The sequence below is a fragment of the Argopecten irradians genome, chromosome 15 (assembly GCF_041381155.1).
Source record: "Argopecten irradians isolate NY chromosome 15, Ai_NY, whole genome shotgun sequence".
Lineage (NCBI taxonomy): Eukaryota > Metazoa > Mollusca > Bivalvia > Pectinida > Pectinidae > Argopecten > Argopecten irradians.
Genome location: NC_091148.1, coordinates 28858099 through 28874188, shown reverse-complemented (window position 1 = coordinate 28874188; position 16090 = coordinate 28858099). Strand labels below are relative to the sequence as shown.

Genomic DNA, 16090 nt, shown 5'->3' with positions numbered 1-16090 from the left:
CATTATATTAGGTAACGAAGACTATGTCTGTATTATAATATACATAGCATATCTTGGTTAATATTTATTAAGATTTCTTTTGTCTGTCTTTTGTACAGTGCATGATATCACTAAACCTAGCAAAACCTTCCTTAAGCTGTTAGCTCCTAATTACTTGATGGGTGTTAATATAAATTGATTCTTTGGTATAACCTGCTGGAAGAGTTTTAGTCTTTTTTTCAACTAAATACTTGTATATAAAAGACTCAGTTTCTTAACTTTTACTTTGCAAATTAAAGTAGTTACACCCCCCCTTGATTATATTCAATTAAGGAAACAACCATCAGTCAGATATTTTGTTTTTACAGCTTCACAACTGCTAAAAGTGACGTCATAATCAACTATATTTACATTTTCACTGCAGTCCCACAATGTAACCTTACCAAGCGCAGTTTGCATTCATTTAGTCCTCTAACCACATTAAGACATCAAAATAGTCGTACCAGCGGAAAATGGCTGTTCTGTCCTCGACAATACTAGCGAAAGATTTATTCATTATAGATGCAAAATCCTTTGGGCTTTCATCCTAAAATTGTAACCAAATGTAAATATAAGCATTGAACATCTTTCAGTTGGCATTCATAGCCCTTATGAACAGATGCAAATTCGACATGAAGCGCTAGGGTGGTTCATGGAATTTGCCTGTCGAGTTGGCATTCATATAGGCTTTGAATGTCAATTGACAGACGTTCATTGCTTAAATGACATTATGTAAAGGACCTCTACACAAAAACGAAAACTCGGTCAACGAATTTATAATAGTTACTGGTTACTCGAGACCTAAAGAATAAACAACTACCAGGCGGTATGCAGCAAATTTCTTATAAAAGCGATGTTTTAAGTTTTCCCATTAGACAGCTAATATATTCTTAAATAAAAAGTTTTTTTAAACACATGCTTTCCCTTTTTTACGTTGTCGTATCAACCAATCAAATGCAACATTATAAACAGAAAGTCAATTTTTTACATTAAAGATAAAACATTTTTTAAGCCAATGAAAATGCTTGTTACAAAATTATATCAAAATTCTTTATATAGAAATCTAAATTTTCATATTGACCCTCATGATAGTTGTTTATATGAGCCTGGATCTCCCATACAAAAATGGACACTCTACCTTGATTTACCTACAACTTTCATTAGGCAATAATTCAATCTACCTTAAGCTTGTTTTGCAGCATTTTCATTTGCTTAAATACTACGTTATAATCTTATAACATTAAAAAAGACGTTGTCATCTGTAACGTCATCTTTTATTGGCTGAAACAACAGCACAGTGATTTCATAGAAAAATAGAGCCCTTCAACATGCTAACAATTTCAGAATTAAGATTGAATAGTTACTGTATACAGATTAACTTGAGTAGATTTTTTTAAAAAATATTATGGAGCTATAACAAAAAAAGCTGTATTCTCATCATTCACTGCTTCACAGTTGTTTTAAAGCACACCCTGATGTTTGTGTTATATCCAAGTTAATCCTTATATAAATTGATGTAAATTTGTTAGTAATTAAAAGCTTCAATGTACAACTTGAAGAAAACTGCTGATTAACATAAGGTATATCACCTTCTGGTGAACTTGTTCTTCAGCTAAAGCCATCGTGACCACTCTTTGTACAAATCTTTGAAACGCCTTTTCATCAAAATCACATATATCAGATCAAGTTCTGGAGTAACTCTTTCAAATGCTCTTATTTGCCAACATCTTTCCTTCTTGTAGAAACTGTGAGGAACACATCAGCAAGAAGAGGAGTTTCGTTCACCAATTTATCAACAACAGCTTCCCAGTTGAATGAACACAAAACATTGTACCCTAGATAACTAAGGCGCCTTTGCATCAGATACTTGGTACTGTCCTCAATTTCATTTAAGAATGCACTCTATATTGCCGCTTTCAGGTCCTTATCAGATAAAATATTTTGGGCAATATCACTACTCCTAGTTTCACATTAACTGGGCCTGTGCTTGGAGAATTTCAAAATAGATGAAGATGATCTAGTTTCCATGCCTTCAAATAGTTCTTCTTCCGTCTGTGCACCTCTTCAATTCCAACAAGAGTATGTGCACCTCTTCAATTCCAACAAGAGACTCTCAGAAAGCCTATATAGTCACATGGTTTATCAGCCCACCATTATCAGATGGTGGGCTATTCAAATCGCCTTTCGTCCGTGGTCTGTCTGTAAACAATGCTTGTTACCACTATTTCTCAGAAAGTACTGAAGGGATCCGTCTCAAATTTCACATGTAGGTTCCACTAGGGCACTCAGATTTTCAGACTGATCGGGAAATTTATATAGCCGCAAGGCAGCCATCTTGGATTTTGGCACTTGATGTTTGTTACCGCTATTTCTCAAAAAGTACTGAAGAGAACTGTCTCAAAGGAGGGGTATCAGTTTGGGCGGTTTTACGGCCCCTCAGTGATAAGCAAAATATGTTGCATGAAGATACATTAGTATCAGCTGCATATTGTATGCTATTCAGAATATCCTATTTTTTCTGCGCTCATGGTAATTTCAGAGGTCAAACTAATTAATTAAAAATTAGAAAATATATAACATTTTTTGCCTGTAAATATTGGGTTTGTGAAGTTCAGCTCAGAAAACTGGTGAAAAATTCAAAAAGTTGGCCACAGTATTTCTAAATTTTACAAAAACTTGTTATCAGCATGGTCCACACTTTTAAGAGCTAATGATGGAAGAAACATACAGTAACTTTTAAATCAAGAATTATTTGGCAATCATATGATTGTCATTAACAGAAAACCACTTTTCTTTAACTCCTTTTTCAAGCAGTGGAATACATACAAAAGGTGATGTATGGGATTCCACACAGAAACAGTTCAATAGTGATCAAGATATATATGGGAAACTAAGAGATAAAAGAAACTGCATTTCAGAGTTATCAAGATAGAAGTTTACAATACCAATGAAATATAAACGAATATAACGCGATGAAGATATATTAAATGTAGAAAAATCTAATATTTTTGTGGATTCGGAATTGAATATCATTGATCGAAATAATAAAATAATCGAATACAAGAACTAAAACTCAAATCAGTCAGTATGAAACTTAACGGGAATAATAGACCCGATGTTGAAATAAAATGGGAGAACCTTTATCAAATACAATTTCAATGGAAAGATATCTGGTTAGATTGTTTTAATATATTAACATGTCTTAAGAATGTCAATGAAAATGTATCCACCAACTTTTATATACAGAAAAGAAGATAAATTAATTCGGTAACTCAGATGGAAAATGTCATTTCTGCAATGTCGAAAATGAATATATACAACATTTATTCTTCAGGTGTGCTTATACAAAACTTATTTTGGATTATATAGATACCATAATGAAAAACGTTGTACCTGAATATATCCTGGTAAAAGTAGTCTTGTTTTATTAATAAACACTTTTATTTGTATCATGAAGTGGACAATATGGAAATGCAGAAATGACATTAAACACAACAACAGACTTCCAAACACAGAATTTTCAAAAATACAATTGAGGAAGCAACTTAAAAATGAGTTATGGCTTTTTTTGCAATTCTAAACAGAAAACAATAGTAACTATTGATATTGTTTCCCAAATATATGATAATATACCCTAGTAATGAAAATTTGAATAAGTGTGTCGCATGTGAAGCCTACTACATGCACTATGTGCAGTGGACTTTTGTTATCAGGCATGCATCTAAAGGAAAATTGTGTAATAAACTTTGTATAACTATGTCATATGTGTAGTCTGCTACATGCACTACGTACAGTGGACTTTTCTTTTAGCAGGCATGCATGCTAAAGGAAATTGTGAAATAAATTAACACATTTCAGTTTGACGTAACTCGTAAACACCTTAAATTAAATATTACATCATATTAGGTGAACTTTTGATTCATTTTGTCAGATGTTTGACCTGTAACTATATATTTACATTTGATACGGATTCTGTATAAACATGCATGCTTCAGGCAGGGTAATTTTAGAAAATATGTAATACAACATTTTCTCTCATATCACGCTGTTATATAGAGTTTGCCCATGTAAGATAGCTATGTATGATAAATCTATCTTACATGGCATTTCACGTGCGCGGATTAGTTTGTGTTACATGGAGACAACTGTTAAAATATGCCATCTAGGCCTACCTGTTGCACATTGGCACGTAAATGCTGTTAGCATATATATTTTGATCATGTGTCAGCACTGTGCATCATATCCTATTAGAATATGACGTACATGTATATTACTAGGCGTAATCATTAATGAATATGTTACGTGCCCCTGTGTAAACCCTAACACGGTTAGGCCTAAGTCCAAAAAAGACCAGCTATTATGTCCCTTACTGTAGCCTGCATGTTTCTTTAACTTTCTGACAACAGCACACACAATCGCTAAATGATTATAAAACTCTGAATGATAGACACAAATTTATGATTTCAAACATGCTGTCGAACATGAAAACCGCATATTATAGTTAACGTAAGGTAGTCTACCATCTGAGCGAGAACAGTCCTCCGCTTCTTAACAAGAATCACGTTTAAATACGTACAATCCTGTATCACAACAAATGTCGGACACTCGTATCGAAATCATATTCGCTGGATCCCATATGAACAACTGTGAAAAAATGTTATAAGTACTGTATAGTGCATGCCGTTGCTCCCCAAATGACGTAATAACAACGTTGTAACTAGGGTGACGTAAGAATACGGGACCTAGAAGTAATCCTTGACAAATATTGATAAAGCGGATTAATATAATTGAAAGGATTATACGTAGTTGAACCAACATATTGCTAAGGGTTTTGATAAGAGAATGTGCTGTTGTTATTTACATTTTATGTAATATTAACGTGTTCTCTGGGTTATGTTTGACAAACGTGGAGATTTGTTGTAGCGGTATCTAAGAACTCGCACCTACAAGTGCCATGGTTTTGATTAGAGAACGTACATAACGATGATGTGTTCAAACATGGATTAATAAAAAGAGGGGAGGGAGAATATTTGAATACAGGAACCGAAGTAAAATATCGCTATTGGTTTTGATAACGAAACGTGTTGTTGTTGATTAGGTATTATACACACCTGGAGCATACTATTGACAGGAGTAACGATAATATATAGCATATCCTCAGTGTTTGGTTGTCGTTAGAAACGGGGACAGGGTTATAAATCAGAGTTTGTGTTACAATCGTTACCATTTCTCAACAAACGAAAGCTTCAGCATGGATCCCCATTTCGAAAGATGGTCGGACGAAAAACAGGAGCCAGATTCATCAGACTTTGAATTGTTTGACAAGTGGGTTAAGGAGGATAAGGAGAAAAGAAAAGCTGACGATGAACATGTATGTAAATTATTAGTATTTCATGATTTGAACCAACGGTTAAGTTTTTTTTTTTTTTTTTTTTTTTTTTTTTTTCAACTTAAATTCATGATCTATAATTAATTAATCAACAGATCGACAGTGGAGTAAGTTCAGTGTTGAAAATGATCCGGGAACTAAACGAAGCTGCCGGATATCATATAGATGATAATGGTGAGTTGTTGGTCTCTGTGGCAAATCGTTTATTTTCCGCTTTATTTTCATTGTTTTTTCCTAGATTAAACAGTTAAATTGAAAGCACGAATACATGTAAAAGATTGTATATATATTGTTTTAATAGCGGAGAAAAATCGAACTCTGGGAACAGGTGCAGGAGGAGAAGGAGGAAATGAAGAGAAGGGTAATTATAAAACTTTCTATTTCGCGTACATTGTTTAAAAATAGATCTGTTTATAAGTGTCATTATCGATATTCTTGTAATTAATCTTATGTATTTCTTTTCTTTTTTCTTTACTAGAAAAATGGAGGAAAAGGAAAAGAGGGTGGGAAAAAGAGAATAGCCAGGGTATCTCCCAGAGTAGAAACGATTGTGATAGATTAGTTAGACCGGGTACATCATCAGATGCGGATACGGCAGAGAATCACTGTAACCATTGTGGTAGCCAGTTTGAGACGCGTGACGAGCTTGAACAGCACGCGACACATGCTGACCACCACAATGGTGAACGTGGTAGGAAACGACAGAGAAGGGCTAGTGTAGAGCAGCGTGAAAGTCAGTCAGAAAAAAATGATGAAACTAACGAAGAAAACTAACGAAGCTTATCGCGCTATCTTACAAAAGTACAGAAAAGTTATTAGTATGCCCCATAAGAAAGGCAAGATTCAAGATTACTATAACTTCAGTGTTGGGGATGATGCACTAAGCATTGAGGACATTGAAAGTCAGCTCATGACGATATTTTCGGAGCAAAATTTGGCTTTTAAAATAAACGGGTCTTTCGGTTTTGTTCTAAGGGACGTTCAGGGTAACTTCAGATATTTCTACCCTCACAACAATGAGACAATTTTTGAGTCTCCCCATTTAGTGAACAATGTACAGGGTGTGCACAGTCTAGTACATACACTGAGGAACATAGATATTCTGTATTCCATTTTCAAGCAACGACCGTCAACTAAGTGGACAGTATACCGTATCACTAATGTTCGCTGGACGGTCACACGAACTAGTTTTCCTCTCGGGGCCGGAACGGTACTTCCGGATTATGTAAAATCTAAAAAGTCAATAATTTCACTCACCAACGATGCTCGCACGGGTAGGGCGTTTACCGACAATCTCTGCTTGTTTCGTTGTTTGGCCTATGATAGGGTTAGAGATGTTAAGAACATAGAACGCACCGCCGCGCAGTTGTTTAGGGACTTCACAGACAATACGTGTAGCATAGAGCGGTTTCCCGGCGTGCCTTTGTCGGACTTGCCCAAGATAGAAAAACATTTTTCGGTCAATCTGAATGTTTTCCGCTTAAACGAGGACGGAAGTGTTTGCTTTGTAAACAGAACTTTTGGTTGTTACAGTCATAGCATAAATTTGAATATGTATGGTCAACACTTGAGCTACATAAAATCTTTTCAGGCTTACAGTCAGAAATACGTTTGTCGATGTTGTCAGAAAATGTTCAAAACTGCGTGTGATCTCCGTCGTCACGAACAAAAATGTGAGAACGCGACAAAACTGGTATATCCAGGAGGTTATCACTCGAATCCAATATCCGTATTTCAAAACTTAGAGAATTACGGCTACATTACGACAGCGGAAGACAGGTTTTATCCGTACTTTATTACCTATGATTTTGAGGCAATGCTCCGCTCTCCGTCCGACGATAGATACGAACAGGAGCACGTGCCAGTATCATGCAGTGTATGTTCGAATGTCCCGGGTTTCGAGGAACCTTATTGCATAGTGGAGGCTGGCGATGCGCAAGTATTAGTAAAGAAGTTTGTCGATTATCTAAAGATGATTCAGTGCGCGGCAGCTGAAGAGATGAGGCGCCGGTTTGGGGGTATATTGGAGGAGTTAGACGAAGAGTTAGTCGGGAGGGAAGGGGATATGTCTGAGGACGAAACGGTCAATCTCATAGATTACAGGTTTAAAGAGCTGAGGAAAGCGCGTGATAATCTGCTACGCTATCTCGATCAAATACCGGTGATCGGATTTAACTGTTCAAAGTATGATCTTAACCTTATCAAAACAGTGCTGGTCAAGCACTTACATATGGACAATGAACTTGATAACCAGAGCTTCGTAGTGAAGAAATGTAATCAATACATGTGTATCAGCACGGAAAGTTTCAAGTTTATAGATATTAGCAACTTCCTTGCTGCCGGCAGCTCTTATGATCAGTTTATTAAGGCGTATCATCCGGGTGCGGTACGTAAAGGTTACTTTTGCTACGATTTCTTTGACAATCCCGATAAATTAGAATTGCCACATTTGCCTGCCTATGATGCATTTTATAGCGAGCTAAAGCAGTGTAACGTGTTGGAAGCGGAACGTATTGCGTACGAAAACTTTATGAAGGACGGAATACCCGAGCGCGAGGCACTGCAGAAACTAGGGTTGAAGACCCCTCCTAAGAATGGTCGAGATAAGTACTCAGAACTAGAGAAGTTATGGGTAGATGAAAACATGTCCACATTCAAAGACTATCTCATTTATTACAACAATCTCGACGTACAACCATTCAGGGACGCAGTACAGAAACTGCTAGAGTATTACCACCAGCAGAATGTAGACGTATTCAAAACATGTATATCAGTGCCGGGCGTCGCCCGGACACTCTTGTTTAGATCTATTCAGGGAAAGGCCCACTTCTCTTTGTTTGATAGACGAGATGAAAGTATTCATCGCATGTTCCAGCGCAACATTGTCGGCGGTCCAGCTATAGTATTTAGGCGATTCCATGAGAAGGACGTCACCAGGATCCGTGACGGCGCTAAACCGTGTAAAAGTATACTAGGACTAGATGCTAATGCTTTATATCTTCACAGTCTGTCCGAGGCGATGCCTACTGGTCCTTATTCTGTAAGGCGCGAGGAGACTGGCTTCCAGTTAGAGAAACGGGATAAGTACTTAAAAGCCTTTAAGTGGCTAGACTGGGTATCAGAGAATACAGGTTGTGAGATACAACACCGTATGAATAGCGGTAGAGAGATACGAATTGGGCCGTACAGAGTCGATGGTTTCGATTCACGTACTCAGACCGTTTACGAGTTTGACGGTTGCTATTTCCACGGCCACGACTGTCTGAAAAATGTCGACCCGGCTAAACAGAGGCGATTACGCGAGCGAACGATATCGCGGCGAACTTACATACGCTCACGCGGCTACCGTGTCTGCCACATTTGGGAGTGCGAGTTCGACTGCATGCTACGCGAAAATGATGAAATGCGCGAATACTGCAATCGCTCTACTCGCGACAAACATGATTGTAGGACTCCCGAGTCTATTCTGCACGCTATTATGACGGATAAAATATTTGGAGCCGTTGAAGTGGACATCAGCGTACCTGACCACTTGAGAGACAAGTTCGGAGAAATGTCTCCGATATTTGGCAATACTAGCGTACCATACGAAGCGATAGGTAGGTACACACAGGAGTTAGGCAGAAAGATAGGCACTTCTACAAAGCCGCGAAGGTTGTTAATTGGAGGGATGCGAGCACGTCAGATATTGTTGGCCACGCCGCTAATCAAATGGTATGTCTCTCACGGATTGGAGGTAACACGCGTGTACAAGTTGGTCGAGTACGACCCTAAATATTGCTTTAAACGTTTTACGCAAGATATAAGTGACGCTAGAAGGGCCGGTGACGCGGATCCGAGACTGTCCATTATCGCCGAAACAAACAAGTTAATCGGTAATTCCTCGTACGGTTCAATGCTCATGAGAAAAGACAGGCACAGTAACGTGAACTATTACGCCTCGGACGATGAAGCGTACTGTCGTGTTAATAGTAAAAACTTTCAAACATTGACCGAACTTGGTGATAATTACTACGAAATCGAATCGAGCAAATCTCGAATCCAACTAGACATACCCATACAAATAGGATTTTTCATTCTTCAATATGCAAAACTTAGGATGTTAAGTTTTTACTATGACTGTTTAGATAAGTACGTAGATCGTAGAGACTTCGAACTTATGGCGATGGATACGGATTCGTACTACATGGCACTGTCGGGAGAATGTCTCGAAGATCTAATCCGTCCCGAGCTAAAGGACGAATTTGTGCGCGAGAAAAATCATTGGTTTCCCCGCACAGATACTCCGGAGGCTAGGGCATACACAAAGCGTACCCCAGGACTCTTCAAAGTGGAAATGACTGGACAGAGTATGGTTTGTCTTTGTGCCAAGACGTATGCCGTGCAGAAGAGTGCTGGGGATACGGTAGAGAGTAAATTCAGTTGCAAAGGTATAAACAAGAGTCAGTTACGTCACCCTATCAATATGTATAAAGACGTACTGTTCAAAGAAGAAACGAGGTCGGGAATTAATAGAGGGTTCAGAGTAGTCAACAACACTGTCTTCACCTATGAACAAAACCGCTGTGGGTTTACGGGGTATTATGTAAAAAGGAGGGTTTTAGATGACGGTATAAGAACGGAACCCTTAGACATAACCATAGACCCAAATTCCGACTGACCCTTTTTTTTCTGTCTTTTTAGGTCAAGCCTAAGTCTTTATCAACATTTTGTTTAAGTATTATAATAAAGGAGGTCTCGGAATGTAGTAGGGAAGTATTGGAAGCTGTGTACCAAGTAAACAGCGCTAGCATGATAGACTCTACCGAAACTTACAAGAAATATGTGATGGAGAAAGCTATCCAGAAATTCCGGGTAAAATTCTCAAAATATTACGAACTTGTACATGTAGGAAAGGTGTTATTCGGTTGCTGCCCGTGGAATTTTAGTCATGAGATATTGGAGAAACTATTATCTGTAATAAAGTTTGGACGTTCTCTCAGCGATAAGGGTATAGAAAGGATTATTATACGTGTAATACCTCGATATGATAGTAGGTTAGGTTGGATAGGTGGTGACCATGAAAATGTATGGGATTTCTATATTTCAGAAATAGATTTTTCCGATGACTTTGAATGGTATAATTCAGAAATAGATTTTTTAGAAAAAACGTACCCGCATCTGATATAAAATCATATGTAAATACAAAGATATGTATATATATTAAAAATGTATAATTCAGAAATAGATTTTTTTAGAAAAAACGTACCCGCATCTGATATAAAATCATATGTAAATACAAAGATATGTATATATATTAAAAATGTAGAATAGAACAGTTAAAAACAGGGGTGGGGTGGGGAAGTTACGTAGAATAGATAAGGGAGTTGATATGGTATCGATAAGGTATCGATAGGCGCATGCGCGGGGTCGGGTGTCCCCTTCTTCCCCCTCACTTGGTTGACAAGATGGCGGCGACGATGATGATGATGATGATGATGATGATAGCGCTGACAAGGGCTGCTGGAAGATTCCCCGGAAACTGTCTTCAGAAGCAGCATTCAATTGAATGCAAGACTTCCGTTTTCGTCGTCCCAGCAGACATCACCCTCCCTTCCAGGATAACCCGTTTGAATTTCAAAAGAGTGTTGAGCTTCGGCCTGAGGGCAATGTCCGCTCCTGGTGTGACCCACATCGGCATTGACAGCACTAAGACCGTCAACTGTTCGACAATGTACGATTTAGGATGGACCAACGCCACCCTCATTATAAACAAAGCGGAGTGTAACGTAAGTTTTTGTTTTTGTTTTTTTTTTTTTTTTTTTTCTTTTTTTTAACCATGATGAAATATTCTTAAAGGAGAGGAGAGAAAATGTGGTAGTTTTTTTTTTTTCTTACCGATTTATATCTTTTTTAATAGTTAACAGATGATGATGAAAACAACAACAACAACAACAACAACAACAACAACAACAACAACAACACGCCGTGCATCTGTTTCTACAACGAGGAGACGATCCACAACCTACCTGCCTACTACTACCACCACCACCACCACCACCACGGTAAGTTTTTTTTTCCTTTACTAAAGTTTTAATAATAAGTTATAGTAATAACAGAGACGTGATATACGAGTCTAGTTTTTATTTTTTTTATTTTTTTAATAATAAGTTATATTAATAACAGAGACGTGATATACGAGTCTAGTAAGTAATAGCGACTTCTAAACTTAAAAACTGACTTTCTTACAGGCAAATGACAGTCGGTACGACACGACACCCCTACCGCCGGGACTGCCGTTTGAAGTAGCCGCCAACCAAACGTCCACCGATAAGCCGACAGAGGCCTCGACCATCAAAGACCTAGCCGACCCGTTTGTCGACGGTGAGTTAGAACGATCGCTCAACTTTAAATAAAAAATGGATAATACTTTGGTAATTTTTTCTACTTGAAGATATCACAGGTGTTATATATATTATTTTTTTTTTTTTTTTTTTAAACAGGTATCCTCTTCATCGTGTTGATGTGCTTGGTCGTGTTGGTTGTCGTTTTGCTATGCCTAGCAATCATATATGGTATCAGGAGACGGACAGCATCGACCATTCCGGAGACCATTTCTATGACCAGTCTGGATTCAGAAACCGATGTCGTGTTCTCGCAATCATTGAGGAGGCGTCCTTCCCACGAGAAGATGAGTTGAAAACCCGCCCGCGCGTGGTGTTTTTTTTATTTTGTTGTAACAATTTGCGATATTAAATGAAAAAGAAAAAAAAAAAATCTCGTTTTTTGTTTGTCTTAAGGGCAAAGTCTTAAGGGTAAAGACTTATAAATAAGTCTGAAGGGTTAAGACTTTAAAAAAAAAAAAAAAATGCTACATCGTCGACAGATATTTTTTTTTGAAGGAGTGTAAGAAAGAAGAAAGAACAACGGATAACTCTTTTATTTAATTTTATTCATAATTTCATCCATGATAAAAATGACTTGTTACGTTCTCCGGGTGGACCGTCTCCCGCATAAGTTACTACTACCGCCCGTTGTTCTTCTTTCTTCTTCTTCTTCTTCTCTTCCGGTTTTTGTTCTTCATTCAATCGTAGCATACTTTCGTATTTTTCCCTCGGTAATACGACGTATTCGCTAGCCATTTTTCACCAGTATTTCCAATTTCGGTAAAACGGGTTTGAGTAGTGAACTCAAGAACGACACGCCTCTTGTTTGTAGTATCCGTCTCTTTTCCTCTTGAGATACACCCCTGTCTGCTAAACGAAACAGTACTTTCTTGTATCTACGTAACTTCTTCAGGTATAAAGTAGAAGAAGGTAAGGCCGGGTTGTATACCACGTTCCGGATGATTTCACACAGGGCTTTCACCTGAGGTAGGGTTATCGTCTCGAGCAAACACTTCCGCTGGGTAGGATTAGTCCGAGCTAACAGTGTGACGTAATTCCAGTTATGTTTGTTTGTTTGTTTGTTTGAGTTTTACGGCCCATCGACAACTAAGGTCATTTAGGGCCAAACTACAAGTCAGGCATTAATATCAGGATAAAAGATCAGGGTAAGAAAAGGCAAGTAAGGATTAAAACACAGATTGTAAACGTTTATTTGATAAAAAAGGTTTGCATGTGATAAAATAGTTTTGGCTAAAACACACGAGAAAACTCATGCAAAATGTTGATGAAACGATGAAATGTTGAGTTGATACGATGATATGATGAGAAAAACGTTCATATTTTATCTAAAATACCAATTTCTTTGAGATAATTAAAAATACTATTATGTCTCACGGCATGAAACAAAGTGTACATGTCGGAGACATCGTAGTGCTTATCTCGTATGTGCTTAAAATCAATACAGTGCACTAAGATATGCTCCACTGTGAGAGGAGAATCACATGCATGACATGTAGGAGGATCCTCCCCTCTCAATAGATAGGAATGTGTAAAATATGTGTGTCCAGTTCGGAGCCGAGAGAGAACAACTTCCTCTCTGCGGTCTCTCCGACTGGACAGTTTAGGATTGAGTGTAGGTTGAATTTTAAACAGTTTATTGTTTGTTTCGGTAGACCACCTTTGTTGCCAATGGTGTTTGATGGCTGACTGAATTGAAGGTTTGATGTCGGTGTATGGTAGTTTCAAATCTGTTTGTGCTAGGCGAAGAGCAGTCTTAGCTGCTTTATCAGCCTGTTCATTCCCCTTTATACCCACATGACTGGGAATCCAGAGATAAGTAATTTGAGTTTTAGAAGATAATCGAAATGTTTCGGATTAAAAGATTGCCTTTTCAATGCGGTGTTCTTCGATTTTGAGCCATTAGAGGAAAATGGATTGGAAATGCCGCAACTTTTATATCACCGGAAGTGTCATCTTTAAACCCCTGAGAGCGTACCGTCAGTTGTCTGATCTATGAAACATGATCAAGAGGTTCTTCGCTCTGATATGCACTCCCGAAAGGAGGATTTATGTTCCTCTTCGGGTAAATTCATAATGCACGGTTTGACTTGCTGCCCTCTCATGCAAAGATAAAATTGATATCAGGTGTTTGAATGAGCCATGGTGGTACACAATCCTGATATGGTTGTACTCGTCAATGGCGTCGAAATTTATATTTAGTTCCTGCAAAAAATTTGAAACATCCTGATGCCAAATTGTTTCTGGTCTTTTGATTTTGTCTGAATATATTTCTGAGCTTCCCAAAATGAATGCTATTTTTCAGGGGCAGCGTAAATCCACCAGGCCTAAAAAAGCTGCATCCACTCGTAGTCTCGGAATTGTGAAAATATTATCGAAAGTAATATTTCCTATTGTTCTCCGATCGCTAGATATTTTCTGCCACTTTCCTTCCAACATTAGGTAGAGCTAGTCAAGTTTCGTTCAGAAAAGCTAATGCGAACTTTTGCCCCATGTCAGTAATGGTGTAAGAAACAAGATAGAAACAATGAAAAGAGAAATTATCCTTTTGTCAATAAATGTGTACAAAGGACAGTTTCGAATCAAATATTTTTCCAACGACAATGTAGTAATAAGACTTCAACAGATAGCGAATGTTTATCATCCATTACAGTCATCAATGATCCTTTTTTTTTTTCGTTTTTGACATATGTGCAATAGCGACAGTTTTTGATCTTGAATCATCATAACAGTCTTTTCAATGAAATTGTAATTTGTTAACAACACATTGTTGTAGTCAGATATAAAATTTGATATAAACTTTGGCAAATTACCACGTATACCGATGTCATGGAGATCGTTCATGATTCCATATTGCCAAGTTGTGTCGTAATGCCTTTTCAAGGTCTAAAGTTATACGGCGGGGGGGGGACAAGATGTTCATTTCTTGGCTAATTGCTTCTCGTATACAATTGTTTACTAGTCTATCTAAGTGGTCTTACCAGTTCCCCTGCGGTTTTCTAAAGCCGTCTTTGCCAAAGGACTTAAAATATTGTTTGATTCCGAGGAACCCAAACTAAATCTAGTATTTTTTTTTTTTTCATACGTTCTAAGAGTTTTACCAAATACAACTCGTTCACAATGAAAATAGGTACGATAGTTTTTTGGCATCTCAGTAGGCATCTTTCCCGGGGCTTCGGAAGGGGTATAATAGTAGATTCCTTACCCAAGACTCGGTAAATTTTGCCCAGGAAGAGTTAAAATACTTGATTTAAATATAGTTAAAAGGACTTTTTAGTGAAGATTCTGGTAATTGTTTTTAAATATCATATATGGCGAAAATTTAGTCTGGTCCTGACTGCCGAGTCCTTTGATTTCTTCAAGGGACTCGAGCAATTTCTGGTATCTCGAAAGGCTATTGTAACTTTCACTATTGGAGGATTTAAAATTAAGACGTCTCTTTTCCTTTTCCTTTTTAAATTTTTGAAATTTTTTGGAATGATTTTTGATGGATGAATTTTTAGCAAAAATTTTTGGCAAATGGCGTCAGCTATTTCGGATTTTGAAGAAAATATTTTATTGTTGTTAATGAGGTGGGAGGATGATGTTGCTTTTCTTTTCCCACTGATTTTACCAATCATTTCCCCAAACTTTCTTCGAAGATGTATTGGAATTAATTTTTGAGACGTACTCTTTCCAAGTACTTTTCTGTGTCGGATTTGATAGACCTTCGAGCTTTTGCTCTCCAAATTTTAAAATTGTTATAGTTTGAGACGGTTGGCGAAGCCAAGTACCGCCTCAGAGCGGAATTTCTACCAGATCTAATTGATAAATGAATCATTTGAGAGACGAAACTTTGTAGGTTTTGGCACGGATTTTGGTATGGTTTTTGTAGCGATAGAAGTGAGTGCTTCTGTGAAAATTTTAATGGGGTCATCGAGGTTCAAAAAAATTTATCCTCAATGAGCTCCTCTGCGCACAAATTTTTAAATTGAACCCAGACCGCCTTATGTAGATTCCAACGAGGAATAAGGCTCCTCAAGCTTTGGTGACCCCATGCCCCTAAGTATAATTGGAAAGTGATCGCTCCCACAGAGATCACCGTTGACCAATCCAATACATAATCCAGAAGAATTGATGGATGGCACAACGATAGATCAATGTGGGTAAGCGAGCCAGAGGCAGGGTGTATAATATGTTGGGGCATTGGTGTTATAAAGACATAAGCTGTTTTTTATTAATAAAATCTTCGATACGTCTACCTCTATCGTCAGTGCCTGGGGATAGCCCAGAGGCTATTATGACCGTTAAAGTCACCCAT

General features: G+C 37.7%; 1 protein-coding gene across 2 annotated transcripts; it reads left to right on the top strand.

Annotated features, from left to right (window-relative positions):
• Positions 1-4697: 4697 nt before the first annotated feature.
• On the top strand, positions 4698-12171 carry LOC138309093 (uncharacterized). 2 transcript variants are annotated; one of them, XM_069250229.1, is made up of 6 exons: positions 4698-5389; positions 5709-5768; positions 5886-11175; positions 11307-11451; positions 11638-11770; positions 11890-12171. In XM_069250229.1, exon 3 carries the CDS (start codon positions 6156-6158, stop codon positions 10065-10067), a length of 3912 nt encoding a protein of 1303 aa, XP_069106330.1. In that variant the 5' UTR covers positions 4698-5389; positions 5709-5768; positions 5886-6155; the 3' UTR covers positions 10068-11175; positions 11307-11451; positions 11638-11770; positions 11890-12171. The 2 variants fall into 2 exon arrangements, with proteins under 2 accessions (XP_069106330.1, XP_069106331.1); XM_069250230.1 differs by having other exon boundaries at positions 4698-5581.
• The last annotated feature ends 3919 nt before the right edge of the window (positions 12172-16090 follow it).